General features: G+C 36.6%; 1 protein-coding gene across 1 annotated transcript; it reads left to right on the top strand.

Moving 5' to 3' along the window:
* Positions 1 to 7,855: 7,855 nt before the first annotated feature.
* On the top strand, positions 7,856 to 8,830 carry LOC110306409 (olfactory receptor 5M11-like). The gene has a single exon (XM_021178528.2). It carries the CDS (start codon positions 7,856 to 7,858, stop codon positions 8,828 to 8,830), a length of 975 nt encoding a protein of 324 aa, XP_021034187.2.
* The last annotated feature ends 8,508 nt before the right edge of the window (positions 8,831 to 17,338 follow it).

Below are 17,338 nucleotides of genomic sequence, written 5' to 3'. Positions count from 1 at the left end.
ACTTAGCTTACAAAGCTATGGCTATGGAATTCATGGTCCCAACAAAAATCGGATGACATGCATAGATATTTTAATAATATATCAATGTAAAATAAGCTTCAAAACAATGTATACTTGTATACTCCCCTTTTATACACACAAATATGGTAAACTTCTATAGAAACATATATATCATATAAAAGTTGATACTGTTTAAGTCTGTTATAGTCTAGATATTTTGTATATTTTAGACAATATGTATCTATTTAAATTTGTGTACATATATGTATGTATTCATTACATAATATATCTGGGAGTGGTCTCTCTCTCTATCTTTATCTTTCTCTCTTTGTCTTTATATGTGTGTATGTGTAATTTTGTAATATATGTATGTAAATTTGAATAAACCAATTTCCTTTATTCAAGTGAAATAATTAATACACACAAAGAGAAGATTATTAAATAATGGTCATAAATCCTGAAGTTGTTATTTTATTTTAGTTTTATTATTTAAATGATATTTAGATTTATTTATGAGCATGGGATGAATGTGTATAGGCGTGCACATGCCATGAGTTTTTGTTGCAAACAAATAATGATTTTGAGAAAAGTATTGTGTCCTTAGGCTGTGTGTGATTCTTAGTGATCAGAATCATATCATAAAGATTGAAGGCAATTATTTTTTAACCTGCTGATTATTTTATATATCATAAACTACCAATATTTATTATTGTAATTATTTTTATATTAGATAGAATTTCAATTTAAATTGAATGCTCATCAAAGCATAGAATTCATAGTAGTTTAGAGAATGATAGCAATGACTGAGTTCACCTCATGTAAGTATTTTAGCACATTAAAAAAGGTAATCAAGATTAACTGTGTCCTCTACAGAGCTCCTTTTATAGATACTTTTATGTATGAAATGGTAGAAAATACGATGACTGAGATGAATAATTAGTTTTGGGATCCAAAATGTTGCAATTAGAGCCAAGAAAGATGGTCCCCAGAGTCGGCTCATTGTGTTGCATATTAGTCCCTCTGCAGGTTGGCTTTGGTTGGCCCACTTTCCTTGAGCAAGTATAAGTAGGAGTATATTTTATAGCAGTACCAAGAAACTTCTAAAGTCAGAGACTAAAAAACAGGTATGTGTCAGAGCTACAAGAAAATCTTGTATTTTTCCTCCCTTTGTTTATTCAAGTGAAAATAACTGGTCTCTAAATCAGGCAAAAACCATGTTTCCTAGCTTTACCTTTTTAACATGATTTTTCCTGAATTTGAGAATCAGTGAGAAACAGGAATCTTAATATTTACTGTGAATAACAGTACACCAAAAGAAAAATAGAAAGGAAACCAGGTCTGAGTGGTATAAATTAGGTTTCTAACAATGATCCTTATGTACTGACTTCAGATTTTAGGTTACTTTAACCATGTTTGTTCAGGAGCAGGTAGTTATGTTTCTGTGTTCATTGGAAACATATTGGAATTCTTCCTTTACAAGCACAAAATTTCCCTGTGCATACCTCAAAGACTAATTTAATTTTGGTGTACTGTTTTCTAAAACCATATGCAGGCCACTCTGCTATTTTCCCTTCAGATTTAAAAGTTCAATAAATTTACCGACAATAAGTGTCAGCCTTCCAGGGACTAAGTACTTTTGCTTTGTGGGAACACCTAGCTAGCATTTTCTTCATCTGCCTTCATGCACTCAAAGCTCACACTCTATCTGGGAGAAAATAGGATATTCTAGCAAGACATATATGTCTCTCAATTTGGCCCTCATAATATGGAAATAATGGACCCCAAAGAAATGGGAATTTTCACCCAAGAACCTCATGTTGGGTGAAGGAAAATGAACCAACATGAGGGGCACTTATCTCTACTGAAAAGAATTTACACAGTTGTTACAGCTTGTCAGACCTAATAGAATGTGACTGGAGCCCAGGTATGGATGTGCCAATGGCGAGGAGGACAATATCTTGACCAGCACTGTTTATATCTGCAGGTCCTTATCCATGTATTTAAACTTTAATCTTCAGGACCCACGAGAAAGCTTAGCATGTTTGTTGTGTTTTTGCTGTTCTTCTTCTTCTCATAGTGGCCATAGTAAACAAATAACCTTTTTCTATATTGTACTATTAATTTGATTTGTTGAGGATAAGTGGCATGGTGCAAAATCTGTAGCATGAAGTTTGATAACAACACTAATACTGCCAAGGAGAGTAACAGTATTTCTTCAAATTCTCCCTCCTTTCTAGAAATATCTTCTTAAAACATGCTATCTGACATTTTTGCAGTATCTTAAGTTTCTCATTAGCTACTTGAATGAACATTCATTTATTCAGAATCCTATATATTTCTATTCACTACAGAAACTGTAAGGGCCTATATTTAAAAAAAAGAAGATATTCAATTCAGTTCTACAGTTTATAATGGCCTAATATGCTGATGGTCAATCTTACTGCAGAGGAAACAGATATCACTGCTTATGCACTTGACTGACCCTTAGCTGCTTCTATCTCAATGGCACTAGGCATATCCTCCAAAAGTCTGTTTCTCAATGCCAAGTTCTCTGAGCTGCTGTCATCTTGTATCTCTCAGTGAAATGTCTTCCTCCAGCTGTGTTCCTGAATCTTCTACGACTAAGGCCAGAACACAAAGGATAAAACTTATCTCCACCAACTTTCCAAACGCAGTCTCAGCAACTCTATTTTACTGAATCCAAGGCTGTGTTTCCCCCCAGGATCCCTCAATGTTAAACCTGGCCTCAGTCTTCTCTAACAGGTTTCTGCTTTCAGCATCTTATTGCACCCTTTATCTTAAGCATAAAAATTATTTTAATAAGGCTCTCCTGGGAGGCCTTTTCCTCAGCTTCATTCCCCTGGTCCTGTTTTTCTCAGGAATGTTTACAATCTGCAGTTTGAGAGATGATGTGACTCACCTAGCTGTGATTCCTTTAGATTTAATAAGCAACACTTTAGGCAGATTTTCACACACTCTAATATCAAGAACTGTTGTGTTATATTTTCGACATCTGATGTCTATAGTGAAATGTTTGGTTACAGATTTAACAGGAACACTAAGAAGGATTATTTGGGGGTAAAACTTTTTAATTGCATAGACATACTGCAGTATAGGAGGATCTTAAGAAAGCTGAGGAGAGAATACCACAGAGATACAACAAGGTGTGGCTCTGAAGAGACAGATTTAGCTCATATTGGGCCAAAGCCATGGAAGCTCTTTGTATCTCTCTGATAAACTGGAGAAATTCATACCACAAACTGAGCCAAAATTGGTTGAGGAACAGAAAATATCGCCATTAATAACTTCTTTAATAAAAACTCACTTCTTCAAATGAGAAATCATGACATGGTAGTCTGTTAACTAGGTATTCACAGGGTCTTAGTTGGGTGTCTGTATTTGTGAGGGAGTAAGGATTACCGTAGGAGTTGTTGCAGAAGCAGCAGTTTGGTTTTGATTATAACAAGAAAATGGATACATTAGGTTAAGATTAATGAAAGACATAAAATATTCTCATGATCAAGCATGTTTGTGCTTAACAGGAGTTGTCATGCAATCCTTTCCCTTGTACTGTGTAAGAATGCCATGGTTGTTTCTGTTCTCTACAAAGAGTTACATTTAGACTTTCTGGATTAAATTGCATATCTCAGAGAATTTCATAATGTGCTCCAGATTCAGAACAACATTTGATGAAGGAGATTTCCAAACAAAATAATTTTATGTTTATAAATCACACCCTACAGCCAATCTAAGATGGACAGTATTCTGATTTTCTTGATTTTCTTAAGATGAACAGGAGAAAGATGTTCATATTTACACAGTAGAGTTTTGTGAGTGTGAGATTTGTTATCACATGCACTGAAAATAGCTTAATATTTTAAGATATTTAATAAGTTGGTGTGTTGGAAGAAGACCATGTGAGCGTGGTTACTGCCACTAATATATCCAAATGACACTTACTAGGTGTTTGAACATTCGGGTACGTGAACAGATTTAGTTAATTATTAACTTTCTGAAATATATAATTAAATAAGTAAAGTCACAAATTTTATTATGAAATATGATTTATGAAATTATTCAGTAAAAGATTTTAAGTATGAGTGTTGGAAGGATGACTTAAAAGATAAGGGGAGCTTCTGCCAAGCCTGATGACCTGAGTTCGATCCTGACAACCCATAAAGTGGGAAGATTGGGTGAGTTGTCTATATACACACACATATGTTGAAATATACATCCTCACAATAATAAAGCAAATTAAAAAAAGTATAATGAAAACAAAATACTTTGAGTATAAAGCTAAAGTCAATATTTTAAAACAGAAAATGAAGAAAAAAAACTAAGTGTGTGTTGGTTGTAATAGGAATAAACTTTAAAATAAATGTATGGACACAACTACCTCACTTTCTTTAATATTAGCTACATAAATAACAGTAATTTTTCTTCTATTTAATTATTATTCTCATAAATATCTTTAAAATATTGTGACTCTCTTTTTCTTTCTCTTCTCATTCATATTTTTTAATTAGGTATTTTTCTCATTTACATTTCCAATGCTATCCCAAAAGTACCCCATACCCTCCCCCCCACTCCCCTACCCACCCACTCCCACTTTTTGGCCCTGGCATTCCCTGTACTGGGGCATATAAAGTTGGCAAGTCCAATGGACCTCTCTTTCCAGTGATGGCCGACTAGGCCATCTTTTGATACATATGCAGCTAGAGACAAGAGCTCCAGGGTATTGGTTAGTTCATAATGTTGTTCCACCTATAGGGTTGCAGATCCCTTTAGATCCTTGGGTATTTTCTCTAGCTCCTCCATTGGGGGCCCAGTGATCCATCCAATAGCTGACTGTGAGCATCCACTTATGTGTTTGCTAGGACCCAGCATATTCTCACTAGAGACAGCTATATCAGGGTCCTATCAGCAAAATCTTGCTAGTGTATGCAATGGTGTCATCGTTTGGAGGCTGATTATGGGATGGATCCCTGGATATGGCAGTCTCTAGATGGTCCATCCTTTTGTCTCAGCTCCAAACTTTGTCCCTGTAACTCCTTCCATGGGTGTCTTGTTCCCACTTCTAAGAAGGGGCAATGTGTCCACACTTTGGTCTTCGTTCCTCTTGAGTTTCATGTGTTTTACAAATTGTAACTTATATTTGGGCATACTATACTTATCAGTGAGTACATATCATTTGAGTTCTTTTGTGATTGGGCTACCTCACTCAGGATAATGCCCTCCAGGTCCAACCATTTCCTAGGAATTTCATAAATTCATTCTTTTTAATAGCTGAGTAGTACTTCATTGTGTAATTGCACCACATTTTTTGTATCCATTCCTCTGTTGAGGGGCATCTGGGCTCTTTCTAGCTTTTGGCTATTATAAATAAGGCTGCTATGAACATAGTAGAGCATGTTTCTTTCTTACTAGAGGGAACATCTTCTGGATATATGCCCAGGAGAGGTATTGCGGTATCCTCTGGTAGTACCATGTCCAATTTTCTGAGAAACAGCCACACTGATTTCCAGAGTAGTTGTACAAGCTTGCAATCCAACCAACAGTGGAGGAGTGTTCCTCTTTCTCAACATCCTTGCCAGCATCTGCTGTCACCTGAATTTTTGATCTTAGCCATTCTGACTGGTGTGAGGTGGATACTCAGGGTTGTTTTGATTTGCATTTCCCTGATGATTAAGGATGCTGAACATTTTTTCAGGTGTTTCTCAGCCATTCAGTATTCCTCAGGTGAGAATTCTTTGTTTAGCTATGAGCCCCATTTTTTAACGGGGTTATTTGATTTTCTGGAGTCCACCTTCTTGAGTTCTTTATATATATTGGATATTAGTCCTCTATCTGATTTAGGATAGGTAAAGATCCTTTCCCAATCTGTTGGTGGCCTTTTTGTCTTATTGATGGTGTCTTGCCTTACAGAAGCTTTGCAGTTTCATGAGGTCCCATTTGTCAATTTCGATCTTACAGCACAAGCCATTGCTGATCTATTCAGGAATTTTTCCCCTGTGCCAATATCTTCGAGGCTTTTCCCTACTTTCTCCTCTATAAGTTTCAATGTCTACTTCCCTTTTTAGGACTTGGATGGTTTTATCCAATTCCATCACCTGTTTGGTCGTGTTTTCTTGCAATACTTTAAGGGATTTTTGTCTTCCTCTTTAAGGTCTTCTACCTGTTTAACAGTGTTTTCCTGTATTTCTTTAAGTGAGTTATTAAAGTCTGTCTTGATGTCCTCTACCATCATCATGAGATATGCTTTTAAATCCGGGTCTAGATTTTCGGGTGTTTTGGGGTGCCCAGGACTGGGTGGGGTGGGAGTGCTGCGTTATGATGATGGTGAGTGGTCTTGGTTAGTAAGATTCTTATGTTTGCCTTTTGCCATTGGTAATCTCTGGAGTTAGTTGCTGTAGTTGTCTCTGGTTAGATCTTGTTCCTCAGGTGTTTCTGTTAGCCTCTATCAGCAGACCTGGGAGACTAGCTCTCTCCTGAGTTTCAGTGTTCAGAGTACTCTCTGCAGGTAGGCTCTCCTCTTGCAGGGAAGGTGCCCAGATATATGGTGTTCGAACCTGCCTTCTGGCAGAAGTTGTGATCCACTCACAGAGGTCTTAAGATCCTGTGGAGGGTCCTGTGTACCTTACGGGTGTTCTCAGACTCCACACCCAAGGTACCTTTGTGCTGGCATGGACTGGAAGGGACTTGTGCCCCTGATCAGGCCGGGTTTTCTGCTTCCCTAATTAATGCAGTCTCAGGTCCAGCACGATTGGATAGGAGCAGCATTTGTGTTCCACTCACCAGAAGTCTTAAGATCCCTGGCGTGTCTTGTGGGTAGCTTTTGGATGTTAGCGGACTCAGTGCCCTAGCTACCCAGTGCTGGCAGGACCCGAAGGGCCTCTTCTCATTCTTTTACTGTCTCTTTCTCTCTTTCTCTTCCCCAGTAGGGGCAATTTCAAAATCAACATATTTAAGCATATAATCTAAAAAGATATTATATCAATTTACCAATTAGCTAATTGCTTATTCGTTCATTTGATATATGACATGCATATATACATATAAATATACATATACATACACATATACATGTACATATACATATGACAGAATGGTAATTCTGAAGATTAAAGGAAGGTCATTATACATTCTCATATGGGATATACTAATCTACTATTAAGGAAATTTCAGCTGATTTCTGACAGACATTTTTCTTTTACAGGTATGTAATGCAAAGATTTGTGCTTTAATATACTGGATATTTTTGCATTTCTTGTTTTCTATGAATTTCACTAGATTTTAAATTTCATTGGTTTTAAGAACACTTACACACATAAACATGCATTTTTGTCATATCGGCTCCACCTAAAGTAGTGTCCTTCCCTCTATTTTCTTTGTTCAGATTTTCCATCACTAAAAATTTTAATATCTGTTTTCAGGTCATCACATTATGTTTGCAAATATGAGACAAAACCTGACACATTATGCAGCAATGTATCATAATTTTGCATAATAATTTTTATTTTGCATATTTTTCTGCCAAAGAGATGACTTCTTTCTTACATATGAAAAATAGTTCTCTGTCTGTCTCTCTATCTTTGTCTATCTGTATGTCTTTGTCTCTCTCCCTTTGTGCATGTATGTGTATGTTCCTACATACATAATTATAATTTGCTCTGTCTGTAACCTGGTATGATATGTATGATTTCAGACCTCACCATTTGTTACTTGATAAAAAATTCATATGTTTTTCCAAAGTAGAAGCATTCCTTAGATTCCAATAATTCCTAGCAGGGCCTATCTTATATCTCCATGTCTGCCTTGTTTTGACAGTTTGGAGGACAGACCTAGATATCGGGAGATGCCCCACTCAAACAGCACTAAAATCACCGAATTCATTTTACTGGGGCTCACAGATCGCCCAGAACTCCAGCCTCTTCTCTTTGTCCTGTTTCTGTTTGTTTATATTGTTACAGTCTTAGGTAACATGGGCATGATGGCTCTGATTAGACTGGATTCCCGCCTTCACAAGCCTATGTACTTCTTCCTCAGTAACTTGGCATTTGTGGATCTGTGTTATACCTCAACAGCCACCCCACAGATGTTGACCAATTTCTTATCAGACAAGAAGACAATTTCCTTCATTGGCTGCTTTATCCAGTGCTACCTTTTCATTGCCCTTCTCCTTACAGAGTTTTATATGCTGGCAGCCATGGCCTATGACCGCTATGTGGCCATTTGCAACCCTCTGCGTTACAGTGTGAAAATGTCCAGGCGAGTCTGCATCTGCTTGGCCATGTGTCCTTACATCTATGGCTTCTCAGATGGACTATTCCAAGCCATCTTGACCTTCAGTATGACCTTCTGTAAATCCAATGTCATCAACCACTTCTACTGTGCTGACCCACCACTTATTAAGCTATCTTGCTCTGATACTTACAAAAAAGAACATGCCATGTTAATATCAGCGAGCTTTAACCTTTCCAGCTCCCTCACAATCATCCTGTTGTCCTATGCCTTCATTATTGCTGCTATCTTAAGGATCAAATCAGCTGAAGGAAGGCGCAAGGCATTCTCTACTTGTGGTTCCCACATGATGGCTGTCACATTGTTTTATGGGACTCTCTTCTGCATGTATGTAAGACCACCTACAGACAAGACTGTTGAAGAATCCAAAATAATAGCTGTCTTCTACACCTTTGTGAGTCCTCTGCTGAATCCATTGATCTACAGTCTGAGGAATAAAGATGTAAAGCAGGCCTTGAAAACAATACTCAGGCAAAATGTTATCAGGACAGTATTGATGCCTCCACCTTCCAACAAACTGCAACAATAAGTTCCTGAGAAATTTATTTGTGTTTTGATGAGTTTTTTATATTCTCTGTGGCCATATCCTAATAATATGTTCTGTGTGTTGAAATAAATCACCAAGCTTAATTTTTGTCCTATTTTACAGCCTGTTCTTCATGGACCAATAATAGTTAATATTCATAGTCCTTTTGATTAGATTGAAAATCACCTAGGAGTCATATCTTTTTCTCTTTTGTATAGATATATCCAGAGAGGTTAACCTGAGGGAAAATGTACTTGTTGAAAGTACACCTAACCATTTCCTTACCTGGTGTCATGAACTGCATGAAAATGAACAGTGGAAGGCACATTCAACTCATGCTTCCTGAGTGTGAACACACAGTGACAAATGTATCTCTCTCCTGCCTCTATATCTTCCTACTTCAGTGACTATATTTCTTCTTAAACAATGTCTGAAATAAGCTCTCCTTTTTTTATGTTGCTTCTGTGAGATGTTTTCTCATAGATAAGAGCACAGCAATTGATGCAAACTAGTAGCCAGGGAAAAAAATACTCAGGCAAAATGTTATTAGGAAAACATCAATGCCCCTATTTTCTAATAAAATATTACTATAGCTTTATCTCAAAACTATTTGTATTTTTCTCACTTGGTATTTAACTGGTTTGTTTTCTACAATTTCGTATATGAATACGTTTGTAATATCCTCATATCTATCCACCATTTTCACCTTTCACATTTCCCTACATATTCCTCATGTCCTTTTTAAATAATATCACACATGTGTGCACATATACACATATATACCAAGAATGGTGTCTATTTTGAAAAAAAATATATTTTGCTACTTAGTCTTGACCTTAATAATCATGTTAGTCATAGAATAGTGGTAGCCAGTGTATATGGTTCATTTGACTAGAGTGAGAATAACCTAGGAGTTAAACACCTTGTTCTGTCAGTATAAGAATTAACAGAGAGCCTAAGCTTAGGCAAGAAAGCATGTCTAGGAAAGGGGTTGCAGCATACAAATGGCTTGAGATTCTGAACATTATGTAACGAACTGTAGGAGAAAGCATGCACACAGTAATTCAAACTATGTTTTCTTAGTGTGTACACAAAACGTCCAAACCACCTCTCTCTTGCCTATATGCTTTTCCACCATGAAGATTGTGTACCATCCTAAACCCTGACCCCAGTTAAGTCCTTCTGTCAGCTCTTTTCTTACAAAGATGAGCACAACTGTTGATGTAAACTAGTAATGGAGATACCATTGTAGAAGCTGTTAAAGCACAGAATCACATTCCACCTCAGATGTATATTCAAACTAATTTTTTATATAGATCCCAAGGAGATTGATAAGTACATCATATTTGTAGAAATACTAGTTTTAGTGAAAACTTCCAAGTGCTATGCTAAGAGGTCTGCCTGAATGTCTACAGGGCACTTGTTTACAAGAATTAACAGGATACCCATGCTCTCAACTCAGTTCCTTCCATTTATAGGCCTATCAGTCTTTTCGCTAAAGGACTTTTAAGAAACAATGGTACATCTGTACTCCCACACTTGCTTACTAGTTCAATGAGGAAAAGCATCATGATAGTGCTTTTCTGTTTCTGACATATATGCTTGTATATACACTCATTCAAGAGGCATGAAATGATAGATTATGATTTTGTATATATAAGATTATGGATTCCACTTTCTGTATTTTGTAAGTCTACTTTCTCCTAAGATTCAGAATTGGGGTATCGCTTTTGGTTTTTATCCTCTTCTGATAATTTAGAGAAGATTGATTTGAGAATAAAGATTAAAATCAGTAAGGAATAAATACAGAAACTGAAAAATCAAAAATTAGAACACATAGTGATTTATTTCAATATCCATTCTATTCCAAACTATAGTCAGGATAGCAATATTTTATTTATATTTTATAAATGCACACAGCTCATGACATGCTTATATGTACTATGCTATTGAGAATTTTACACAAGTAAGGAAATGCACTTCTTTGCCTAAATTTAAAAAAAAAAATCTCAAAACAAAAAAAGAGTAATTTTAACTTCAGAATTTGTATTAAAGCAAATGAATTAAAGGAACACTACAGAGCAACTCATCAAAATATCTTATTGTTCATGTGTGCTGAATATATCCTATGGGAACTCTACAAGTAAAATAAGATAAAAATAGTGCGTTCATTTATTAATTATTAAGTTTCTTATTAAATATTGTATTAGTAAGATCTCTGTGAATTTTTTTCTTTATGAAATTGGCCATTTTCCCTTTAGAGAAATGGAGTTACAATTTATTACGTGGTACCAGCACACTTGATAGTTTTGGAGTTTTTAAATTTAATTTTATTTGTAATTCATTTTTACACTCCATATTTCATTCCCCCTCCCCCCACTCATCCTCCAACTGCTCCACATCTCACACCTCCTCCCCACCCCACCCCATCTCCACGAGGATGTCCCAGCCCTGACCCCACCTGACCTCTAAACTCCCTGGGCCCTCCAGTCTCTTGAGGGTTAGATGCTTCATCTCTGAATGAACACAGATCTGGAAGTCCTCTACTGTATGTGTGTTAGGGGCCTCATATCAGCTGATGTATGCTGTTTGTTTGGTGGTCCAGTGATTGAAAGATCTCAGGGGTCCAGATTAATTAAGACTGCTGGTCCTCTTACAAAATCGCCCTTCTCCTCAGCTTCTTTCAGCCTTCCCCAACTCAACAACAGGGGATAGCTGCTTCTGTTCATTGGTTAGATACAAATAACTGCATCTGACTCTTTCAGCTGCCTGTTGGGTCTTTTGGAAAGCAGTCATGATAGACCCCTTTTTGTGAGCATTCCATAGCCTCATTAATAGTGTCAGGCCCTGGGACCTCCCCCTGAGCTGGATCCCACTTTGAGTTTGTCTCTGGACTTTCTGCCCAGGCTCCTCTCCATTTCAATCCCTGTAATTCTTTCAGACAGAAACAATTATGGGTCAGAGGTGTGACTATGGGATGGAAAGCCAACAAATGTCCTGTCTTCCTGCTGGAGGTGGACTCCACATGTTCCCTCTCCCCACTGACAGGCAAATCATCAAAGGTCCTTCCCTATGATTCCTGGGAGACTCTCACCTCCCAGGTCTCTCTTGTATTCTGAAGGGTACCCCCCAGCCTCCTATTTCCTGAAGTTGCCTGTTTAAGTTCTTTCTTCTGGCCCTCAGAGCTTCTGTCCTTTTCCCTCACTCAATATCAGATCAGGTACCCGTCTACCCCCAACTGCCCTGCCACCCCATCCACATTCCCTCCTTCCCTCCTTCCCTCCTTCCCTCCTTCCCTCCTTCCCTCCTTCCCTCCTTCCCTCCTTCCCTCCTTCCCTCCTTCCCTCCCTCCCTCCCTCCCTCCCTCCCTCCCTCCCTCCCTCCCTCCCTCCCTCCGTTCCTCCACACTTGTTATTCCTTTCTTCTTTCTTCCAAGTGGGACTGTGGCATCCTTACTTGAGCACTTCATCTTGTTGAGCCTTTTTAATTCTATGGAGTGTATCTTGTTGTATGGGCTTTCTTTTTCTTTCTTTCTTTCTTTCTTTCTTTCTTTCTTTCTTTCTTTCTTTCTTTCTCTCTCTCTCTTTCTTTCTTTCTTTTTTCTTTTTTCTCTTTCTCTCTCTCTTTTTTTCTTTCTTTCTTTCTTTCTTTCTTTCTTTCTTTCTTTCTTTCTTTCCTTCTTTCTTTCCTTCCTTCCTTCCTTCCTTCCTTCCTTCCTTCCTTCCTTCCTTCCTTCCTTTCTTTCTTTCTTTCTTTCTTTCTTTCTTTCTTTCTTTCTTTCTTTCTTTCTTTCTTTCTTTCTTTCTTTCTTTCGCTATTATCCACTTGTTAGTGAGTACATATCATGCCTGTTCTTTTGTGTCTGAGTTACCTCACTCAGGATGATACTTTCTAGTTACATCCATTTGCCTACACAACTTAGGATATCCTCATTCTTAATAGCTGAGTAGTATTTCATTGTATAAATAAACCACATTCTCTGTATCCATTCTTCTGTCATGGGGCATCTAGGTTGTGTTCAGCTTCTCATTATCACGAATAAGGCTGCTATGAACATAGTAGAACATGTGCCTCTGTGGCATGGTGGGCCATCTTTTTGGTATATTCTCAAGAGTGGTATAGCTGGGTCTTCAGGTAGATCTATTTCCAATTTTCTGATGAACCTACAGATTGATTTCCAGAGTGGTTGGACCAGTTCCACCAGAAATGGAAGAGTGTTCCTCTTTCTCCATATTCTCTCCAACATGTATTGTCATCTGAATTTTTTATCTTAGCCATTTTGACTGGTATAAGGTGGAATAACAGTATCATTTTAATTTGCATTTCTCTGATCACTAAAGACTTAGAACATTTCTTTAGGTATTTCTCAGCCTATCTAGATTCTTCAGTTGTGAAATGTTGGTTTAGTTCTATACCCCATTTTTTTTTTGATTGAGTCGTTTGGTTTTATGGTGATTAACTTCTTGAGTGTTTTATATATTTTGGATATTAGCCCTCTTATATATTAGCCCTATCAGATGTATCAGTGAATATTTTTTCCCAATCAGTAGGTTGCCAATTTGTCTTATAGACTATGTCCTTTGCCTTACAGAAGCTTTCCAGTTTTATGAGGTCCCATTTATCAATTTTTGATCTTAGATCATGAGCCATTGGAGTTTTGTTTAGGGAATTTCCCCCTTTGCCGGTGAGTTCAAGGCTCTTTCCCAATTTCTCTTCTATTAGATTTAGTGTATCTGGTTTTATCTTGAGGTCCTTGATCCACTTGGACTTGAGCTTTGTACAAGGTGATAAATGTGGGTCTATTTTCATTCTTCTACATACATACAGCCAGTTATTATTGAAGACCAGCCTTAGTCCATGGTGATCTGATAGGATGCATGGTATTATTTCAATCTTCTTGTATCTATTGAGGGTTTTGTGGCCAATTATATGGTCTATTTTGAAGAAGGTACCATGAGGTGCTGAGAAGAAGGTATATTCTTTTCTTTTAGAGTGAAATGTTCTGTCATTGTCACATGTGAGTAAAAATTTTTCATTCTTCACATTTATTAATTTCTTTTTACTTCCTTATTGAATATTTTGAGTGATAGTAGGAGGCTGAGAAGAGGGAAGGTAGCAATTTCTCATTCCTTATCACAGTGTATCTTAGTCAGGATTTCTATTCCTGCACAAACATCATGATCAAGAAACAAATTGGGGAGGAAAGGGTTTATTTGGCTTACATTTCCATAATGCTGTTGATTACCAAAGGATGCAGGACTGGAACTCAAGCAGGTCAGAAAGCAGGAGCTGATGCAGAAGCCATGGAGAGATGGCTTGCTTCCCCTGGCTAGCTAAGCTTGCTCTCTTATAGAACCAAGACTACTAGCCCAGAGATGGTCCCACCCACAAGGGGCCTTTCCTCATTGATCACTAATTGAGAAAATGCCTTATAGTTGGATCTCATGGAGGCGTTTCCTCAACTGAAGCTCCTTTCTCTGTGATAACTCCAGCTGTGTTAAGTTGACACAAAATTAGTCAGTACAATCGACCCCTTGTCAACTTGACACACAAACATATCACTGGTAAGCCTCAACCCCTTGTTTCTTATTCATCCCCAAGATCTAAATAACTTTAAAAGTCCCACAGTCTTTGCAAATTTAAAAATTTTAATCTCTCTTAAAATCCAACGTCTTTACAATTAAAAGTCTCTTAACTGTGGGTTCCACTAGAATACTTCCTTCAAGAGGGAAATGCATCAGGGCACAGACACAATGAAAAGCAAAATCAAACACCAACTGTCCAATGTCTGGGATCCAAATCATGATCTTCTGGGCTCCTCCAAGGGTTTGGGTCACTTCTCCAGCCTTGCCCTTTGTAGCACACACATTGTCTTCTAGGCTCCAGCTGCCTGTACTCCACTGCTGCTGCTGTTCTTGGTGGTCATCTCATGGTACTAGCATCTCCAAAACACTGTCGTCTTCCGCTGTAACTAGGCTTTACCAACAGCCTCTCATAGGCTCTCTTCATTGTGCCAAGCCTCAACTCCTTGGCATGACCCCTTCTCTCCTGGGCCATCAATTGCAACTGAGGCTGCACCTTCACCAATGGCCTTCCATGGCCTATCACAGTGCAGAACCTCAGCTGCTCTGCATGACCCCTTCATGCCTTCAAAACCAGTACCACCTGGGTGACTCTTACACATTACCAAGTCCTACTGTAGCATGAGGTACAACTTGGTTATCTCTGAAACACAGTCTCTGTGCTCTCAGAAAACACTTCCCAGAAGATGTCACCTCAATGATGCTGTTCTCTTCTTAATCACCTCTAATTTCTTAGCTCCAGCTAACCAGCATCAATAGTCTCAGTAAGGCAATGTTTCACTGTTTTACTACTGTTCTGGTATCTTGCTAACAGCTGATTCTTTAGCCCCAGCTAACCAGAACACAGAATCTTCCCAATCAAAATAGCAATGGCCCTGAAAAAAGTCTTTAATTTTCCCTCTGAAATAGCAAAATTTATGAAGAAGCAACAAAAATACTTTATGGTTAGGGGCCATCACAGCATGAGGAACTATATTAAAGAGTAATAATTTTAGGAAGATTAAGAACCACTACATTAAATTAATTCTACTTCAACTCTATGCATAATCTTTTCAAACAGTAATAATTTAACTCAGCTAATTTTGTAATTTAATAACTTAGTTCGAGCTATTTTTAAAAATGCTTGTAAAGCACACACTTCATCTTGAGAGAAATCTCAGAAACCTCAAAGTCCATGAATTATGTCATAATGTTATATCATAATTAAATATTCAACTCATCTTCATAAAAGAAATACTGATTTGTCATATTAAAAACTCCCTTAAGTATCAATTCTTTTTTTCTTTTAAAATTTGTTGTATTTATTACTATTTGCTGATTAAATAAAATAAATGAAGCTATCCTGAGATTAACATATACAGAATATGATCCCAGACAAGTATCAATTCTTAAGTAACTGAAACAATTGGTTCAGGGTGATTACAAGAAGATATAATTCCATTGCTCAAATCCCTTAGGTTATGATGTGTGAATATCCATACCAATTACTATCTTTCCTTAATTAATTCTTTGGGGTATGTCAAACGATAATTTTGGAGATAAAAGCTCAAGGTTATAACTTATATAGAGAAAATTTTCCGAAGCTTTTTGCTTAGTTTGGTAGTGTCTCAGAGAAAATTTTCCTGGGCAAGGTAGGAATGAAATTATGACATTTATATTCACACTTTTGATTTTATATCATTTTGGATATTTATTACAAGCAATGAGTTATCAATAAAGTAGTGCTAATGTCAGTCAAGTGTAATAGTTTGTTGAAATAAGTATGTACTGGGCATTTAGATTAGTCATAAAATACCAAAATTGTATTGGAATTATGCATTTTAATAACCATCTACTACACAAGTAATATTTTAACTATTCACAAATAAAATTATATACTAAATAATTATGCTAGAAGAAACAATAGAATTACCCAACACACTAATACTTTATAATTTCTGTTGAAAAAGTATACACATACGCCCTTCTTTTAATGTCCATAAAATATCCCTATCATGATATCACAAATGAAAAAACAAATTAGAATTTTATTGTTTTATATATAAAAATCTAATGTAGAAATGTAAGCATCTTCTCATTCTGTGATTGGAGAGATTATTATTTATGTGGCTAATATTTTTGGTCTAGCCTATGTTTATAAGATAAATGACTAGAGTTCAATCTATTTTCCTACAAATGAAGTGACTTCTCCTTCCATATGGTAAATTCCATCAAAGAACAAAATATTTCAATTTGCTATCGTGAAATAGCTGTGAATTTAATTGAGTACTAAGCTTTACAAGAAAAACATTGCTCATAGAATATTTAGGTTGTAATTATTTCCATTTTGTATATAAAATCACCAACACATCCAGGACTTTTTCCAAATGGCATTAATTCCTACTTCTATGAAATTTTACTTAAATTTACTCATAAACAAGAGTATAAATTATTCTGAATGTTCATGGTACAGCAATTAAAAGGACTATGTTCTTACTATTATAATGCTAATAAAAAAACTGGATGTGATTACATAGGTGTATAGGCTGTCCTGAAAACATGAAAATAATGAGATTGATTAGATTTATATATGAGGGAGGTATGTACAAAATAACACAAAAAGAAATTTAAACTGTATTAGTTTTTATAAAACAGATAGATTGGGAAGCAAAAGAAGTTCAGAGACAAGGACAGATGCAGCAAAGATTTACTCATAGATATATAATTCATATAGGATTCATTATATACAAACCTATATCCAGAAGAATGAAAAGCAAAGTAAAAGGGGAATTTCTAGAAATATGAAGAGGATTATTTTATAACTTGCTTTAGATGTCATGTTTTAAGAAAACATGATTTTAAGAAAAACAAGATTTTTAGCTATCATTACTTTTCATCTCCATAACTACCATGTTTCTGCAGCTTGACACACAGACCCAGATCTCAGGAG

This window comes from Mus caroli, unplaced genomic scaffold, assembly GCF_978045245.1.
Source record: "Mus caroli unplaced genomic scaffold, Mus_caroli_1 scaffold_2, whole genome shotgun sequence".
Classification (NCBI taxonomy): domain Eukaryota; kingdom Metazoa; phylum Chordata; class Mammalia; order Rodentia; family Muridae; genus Mus; species Mus caroli.
Note: the sequence above shows the minus strand (reverse complement) of the source record. Positions and strands in the feature narration are given on the sequence as shown.